Raw genomic sequence first — 6231 nt, 5'->3', positions numbered from 1 at the left:
GGGTTTGCCTTCTAAGTCATCTATTGCTATATCAATTTTTGAACCTTTAATTGTTAGTTTAAAGGAACCATACATTGTAGATCCCTTAACGTTCAAGACACATAGATCTAACACTTGCATGCATTATTCATTGAGTTGAAATTTTGCCTTCTAATATTGTTAAATACTTCTATCTTGTTTTCATGTTAAACCTGGTATTTAATCCTTCCCCATTCTACATTAGCATTGCTTAAGTTTGTTGTGGAAATTCCATCTCATGCACTAACCCATATCAACTGAGGATATTTGGGTTATCAATGTATGGATAATTGAGAGTAATTATCAGGTCGAAATAGTTTCTTAGTAACAGTGGATGCTATAAGTTGTCACAAAACAATTTGACATATGATTCAAGAATGATGTGAACAAACAAGTAACTACTGTATAAAATTCTACAAATCCAAAGCCAACTAAAGAATAATTGAAAAGACCTGCTAGAAAAATTTGAAACAATTTCAATTGGCATCTTGAGGTGATCAAACTCAAAAATGTCTTCCAAGTAGCCAAGTTAAATATGAGTGCCACGCGATGTTGACAATTATTAGTTTGTAACCCTTCCCACTTTTCTCTTTCCAATCTAATATTACTTATATCCTATTCAAGATTATTATTACTTCTCATCATTTGCTGTTGTACTTTGATAGATTTATGTTAATGCAACAATTCTTACATGATGCTTTCATAAAAAATAAAAGCTGAAAAAAGAGGACTCTATTCCATTACAGCAAAAATCTGTAAAATACCTAAAATATAATGCAGAAAATGATAGGTTGAATGACACATTCAAAAACTTCAGTGGCAAAGGAAACTCACAACAAATGGTACCAAAGGAAACAACAAAAGGAATCCATAACAAAATAGGATAACATTTTCATGTTTAACATCACCAAAAAAGCAATCAACTAGACCATGCCACTAAACAATGCTCACCTGGTTTAACAAAATCGGAAAGGCCAAAATCAATCAACTTCATCTGAGCATTTTCATCTCTAGTGGTGAAAAGAAAATTCTGTTGTTAAATACAAGGAAGAAATATTAACAGCGCTGAAAAATATATGTTGAAAAAGAAATGAACAGTAGAATACCCTAAGTTGCTCCTGTAAAATAAGAGATCTAAAGTAATATCATGTCTGCATAAATTGAATCAAAGTTCTCTATGATACAAACCTCTGGCTTTAAATCACGATGCACAACACCTTGAAGATGACAAAAGGCGATTACACTCAGTATTTGAATAACTATAGCTTTTGCATCCTCCTCTGAGTACCTTCCACCTCTTGAGAACACAAGGGAAAAAAAGCAATCAAAAGTTATTAATTTTCAAATTCAAATAATCAAATAGATATAAATTATGGCCAATAAAATCACTTTTTTACCTGGATAAAATTCTTTCTAATAATTCTCCACCTTCACATAATCTGGAAAAGAGAAAAACATATTGTTGAGTTCCAAATTAACAGAAGTACTACATAATTTTTTTTTAAAAAAAATTGCTGCCCATCATCTTAGAAGTGTTCATTTTAATATTTGTATGGAAAAGTATTATCATTTTTCCTTAGTGCAGGATACAAAGTGGAAAGCAAAGAGGCATATTAGTAGGATACTACATGCAAAAAGTTTTGGATATATCAACTCTATCTTGTGACATGGAACAAATATCATATGTAGAAACGTTGTTATTCATTATTAAGTTAACTAGAGTTAATTAAGACATACTCCATGACTACGTAGACGTTAAGTGCATCCTCACATGCATCATAAAATTTGACAAGATTATTATGGTTGGACAAGGCTTTTAGGATTTACTTGAAAATATATTACAAATTATATTTTGGCATTTTTGGTTAAATTTTTTTTTTCAAAAAAAAAAAACAAGAACCAAATATAATTAAACTATCAAACTCATCAAACCAAAGCAAGACATAGAAACTAAAATTTAAATCATGTTCTTTTCGATTTTCTACATGGAACCAAATAATGGAGGCCTCAGATAAAATGACCAACATCATTCTACAAGCCACTACTACTAGATCAATACACTATGACAGTATGAATAAACTTGATATTCATCTAGTTAATAAATGGGAATCAGGAGGCACAAAATGTCAAAGTTGTAGCATGCGTAAGAAACAAGAAACTCAAAGAACAGGACATACAATGAGGCATAACAAAATGATTCAGGTCAAGGAGTCTACCTGTCCAATAATGACTGCCTTACTTCATCAAAGGAAGTCAAATGAAGAGCATTAAATATAAGGTGGGGCGGAGAGTAGATAGGGACACTGCCGCGCATCTCCATCTCCACAAACCTGCATAGGTTCTGCGCGTAGGGTTTTTGAAGCTCGCCGGGGAGAGCCTCCAGCCATGTCTCCTCGACCAAGAGCTCTCCCAGCTTCACATAGGGATCAGAATGAGTACCTTTCCTTGTCGCGATCCTTTCGAAACAGATACTGAGGTTCCGCTTCCATCGGGAAAGGGATCGGCCGGCGTCGACCCTCTTCGCCTGCTCCGACGTGAGTGAAGAGGGGTGTTCACCGGCGATGAGAGGAGGGGCGTGGAGGGTGGAGAGGGAGGATTTGAGGGTCATGGATTCCAGGGAGAGGGAGATCGGGCGGAGACGCTTTGGCGAGCGGAGGAGCTCGCCTAGGGCTTTGGAGGAGGAAGCCATGGCTTCAGGATTGGAAGTTGGAAGACCAGGTAAATAATTGGGTATATTTATCATGCATTTCCTAAACCCATAGCGGGAGTATCTTTAGGGTTCCCAGGACACAACGCCCCTTTTTAATCCAGCACGGAGAGCTCAAAGGCCTTCTTCAGAAGGCCTCTCCGGTGCTCGAAAAAGGTCACCTGCCGGCTGGCCAGTTTCTCTATCCTCCTTATCTGCGTCTTCCCCCTCACCATGTCGACCGATTAGTCGATAACATACCCGGAGGCAGCGCCGAATCCTACTGTGAGCAGTAAAATCAGCGAGCAAGGAGCTCCGACCAGTCCTGGCCACACGAGGATCGACATGGAGGGATCAAATCAGAAGAAGGAGATGAGGAATCGAGGTTACTAGATATGAGATCGAGTAAGAGTGGAGGAGGGCTACTTCTAGTGACTCGGCGATGACTCCAATCCACACAGGCAGCCTCTTCTTACCCAGAGGAGGAGATGGAGGAGATGCGGTGTGGTTGGCTGAAGAAGCAAGGGCATCGTGCGTCGATCTAGGAAGGGGAAGAGGGAGATGAGGCTGAGAGAGATGGTGGACGGCGCGATATAGGTTTAGGTTTGGAGGAAATATTGAAGTGTTGCAAATTTGGCTTAAGTATTGGTGGGAAAAATAAATTATTTTATTTTATCATAGACACCGGGTTTTAAAAACCGCTGTTAAAGTCGGTGTCTATTAACAAAAAAAAGGCGCTCATATACATCAGCTTAAAAAATCGATGTCTATGAGCGAAAATCTGCGCTTATAGACACCGGTTTTTGGAAAAACTGGTGTAAAATACTCAAAGACATCGGTTTTTGCTTAAAACCGATGTTGTTCCACCGATGTCTATGAGGGTTTTTCTTGTAGTGATTTTTTCTGTATGCATTATGCCAGTGCCTTGACATTGACATTGCATTACACATATTCCACAATGTCATTCATGCATCCAGTCTCGTCATTAGATTACAGATTCACATGTCATATTGTCACATTCTGACATACATATTCTCAGCCATAGGGGTAGACATGGCACAGGGTACGACCACTCCCTTAGCGTATATGATAAGATTGGTCAGCATTAGTTTGCATTAGTGCATATAGACATCACTGCTCAGGGGGGGGGGGGGCTAATTTGGGCTAGCTTGGAGAGCAGGACCACAGCTAGATATACCAGGTGAGGCCGAGGACAATTCTCCACCCATCATTCTGGATGAGGGGGAGGAGTTGCAGACATTCATGGAGGAGGAGCTCTTAGGACATCTCCTAACTCTGACTCAGGCCTCGACCTTGACCCAGCCATCGAGCTCACTATCTATGGAGGATCGACTAGCTTGTCTCGAGGAGTCCTCCACATAGCTTCGGCAGTCAACAACAGATGGATTCAATGCCATTCGAGGAGAGATGACTATCGGTTTCTTTGCTCTCCATGAGGAGATGACCAATGGTTTTCAGCGGATCCTACGGACTGTGCGAGCACCTGAGCAGCCTCCACCACCTCCAGTTGATGATTAGCTTTGATCTTATTCATTATATAGTACATGTTTTGGATTTTGTGACTGTTGTTGGACCCCATGATTGTTTTGATGTAATCAACCAAGTTAGGTTAGGTCATGTTTGATTTTTGATCCTTGTGTCTAAGTCTGTAGGAGCTTAGGAGCGTAGGAAGTCGAGCGGAACACGTAGCTAGCGAGAAGGACGACACGGGAAGGGAGCCGACGGGCTTGGTGCGTCAGAAGGATGAAAGAGCTGCAAAAGAGTACTCCGGTGGACGAGAAGAACGTGCATGACGTTCGAGGGATGAGAAGCTTGGACAGAATACTGCTCGAGGAGAAGGCCGAAAATTGGGTTCGGGTGAGCCCTATTTCGGTTTGCCGCAATCACCCAAGTAATCGGAACTTCAGAAGCTAAAAAGAAGAAGAAAGAAGCTGGAAAGATAGCTGGAGGCGTCCTTAATAGTCATTGGAGGTGCCTCCAACATCAAGCTGATGAAGGCGCCCTCTCAATGGCATTGAGGGCACCCTCAACAACCTTGGAGGCGCCCTCAATGCCCTTGGAGGCGCCTTCAACTTGGTTAATATGGCCGTTTGTAATCGGATAAAGTTTTATTCACATATCCTATTGGAGGTGCCCTCAACCTCATTGGAGGTGCCTTTAAGACTCGAGATAGAATTTCCAAGAGCTATATAAAGGCCCTTGGAGCTAGGAATTATTTATTCAACTCTGTATTCAATTCCTAGCAACATCTGAGCTTCCTTAGTGTGTAAAGGCTTCTCCGCCTACAGTGAAGGAGACATTTCTAGTAGAGTTGTTCAACCGCCTTGGATTAACAACCACCTAGGTTGTAACCAAGTTAATTTCCTGAGTTTCTTCTCTGCTTTACTTTTATTTCTGTTTTATTTTATTATTGTTTCTATTCTTGAGTTGAAAGAACGAAAAGGGTAGTTTTTATTTTCAGGCAATTCACCCCTCCTCTCTTGCCGGTCCCGCTGCACCAACAAGTAGTATCAGAGCAAGACCGCCTCAGAAGGACTAATCGTCGTCTGAAGCAACAAAGATCAAGACGATGGTCGGAACAAGTATTCATCCCCCGAAATTCGACGGAGACTTCGCGACATGGAAGCGCCGAATGGAGGTATTCTTTAAAATGAATTTTGATATTTTATTAACTATGAAATATGATTTTTCAGTCCCAAAAGATAAGGAAGAATTTTATTGGATGAAGAAGGAGCAAGCTGATTTCGTGGCTAACGGAAAGACAGAATTCCATCTGCTCAGTATCTTGCCGCCCTAGGACGTAAGTCGGATTGGAAGCTATGACTCCGCCAAAGACCTCTGGGGAAAATTCCTAGAGCTCCACGAAAACACCTCAAAAGCAAAGTTAGCAAGGCGCGACATCCTCCAGACTCAGCTGACAAATCTCTGGATGAACAATGGCGAAAAGGTGGCGCAACTCCAAGCAAGAATTAAGGAGTTGATAACTCAACTGACCAATCTTGGAGAATCGGTAACAAACCAAGATTCTATCCGGTATGCGCTCAACGCCTTCCCAAGAACTCCAGAATGGACGTCCTTAGTAGATGAATACTACATCTCTAAGGACTTTGAGGTAAGTACGCTAGAAAAATTATTTTCTACATTTGAACTTCACGAATCTCGAATTGCAGAACCTAAAGAGAAGTCAAATCACAATGTCACCCTACAAGCTGAGATGGACGATCCCGACTCTGAAGCATCGATCGATGAAAATGAAGCAGCGCTATTGGTAAGGAAATTAAATAAATTTATTAAAACTAATAAATTTAGATTGTAGTCGAGAAAGCATCAACGCAACGGAAGGACAGACTGATGCTACAACTGTAACGAAGAAGGGTACATCAAGGATGACTGCCCAAAGTTAGAGAAAAAGGACAAGGAGAAGTCCTAAAGACCGACGTCCACTAAACGCATGAGTCTGAAGGCTACATGGGTTGAATCATCATCCTCCGAATATGAAGTCGAAG

General features: G+C 40.9%; 1 protein-coding gene across 1 annotated transcript; it reads right to left on the bottom strand.

Annotated features, from left to right (window-relative positions):
- Positions 1–750: 750 nt before the first annotated feature.
- LOC122042449 (uracil-DNA glycosylase, mitochondrial-like) lies at positions 751–2710 on the bottom strand. Its single transcript, XM_042602581.1, has 5 exons — positions 2235–2710; positions 1416–1457; positions 1207–1315; positions 970–1048; positions 751–782 (listed from the first exon to the last, which is right to left on the bottom strand). The coding sequence occupies exons 1-5, from the start codon at positions 2705–2707 to the stop codon at positions 751–753; spliced, it is 735 nt and encodes a 244-aa protein (XP_042458515.1). The 5' UTR covers positions 2708–2710.
- Positions 2711–6231: the final 3521 nt, after the last annotated feature.

This window comes from Zingiber officinale, chromosome 1B (genome assembly GCF_018446385.1).
Source record: "Zingiber officinale cultivar Zhangliang chromosome 1B, Zo_v1.1, whole genome shotgun sequence".
Lineage (NCBI taxonomy): Eukaryota > Viridiplantae > Streptophyta > Magnoliopsida > Zingiberales > Zingiberaceae > Zingiber > Zingiber officinale.
Note: the sequence above shows the minus strand (reverse complement) of the source record. Positions and strands in the feature narration are given on the sequence as shown.

Coding starts and splice junctions, on each gene's coding strand:
- LOC122042449 (XM_042602581.1), bottom strand. CDS start 2,707: ATGGCTTCCTCCTCCAAAGCCCTAGGCGAGCTCCTCCGCTCGCCAAAG. Junction 1,458..2,234: donor AGGCAGTCATTATTGGACAG/GTAGACTCCTTG, acceptor TCTCTTTTCCAG/ATTATGTGAAGGTGGAGAAT. Junction 1,316..1,415: donor TTAGAAAGAATTTTATCCAG/GTAAAAAAGTGA, acceptor TGTGTTCTCAAG/AGGTGGAAGGTACTCAGAGG.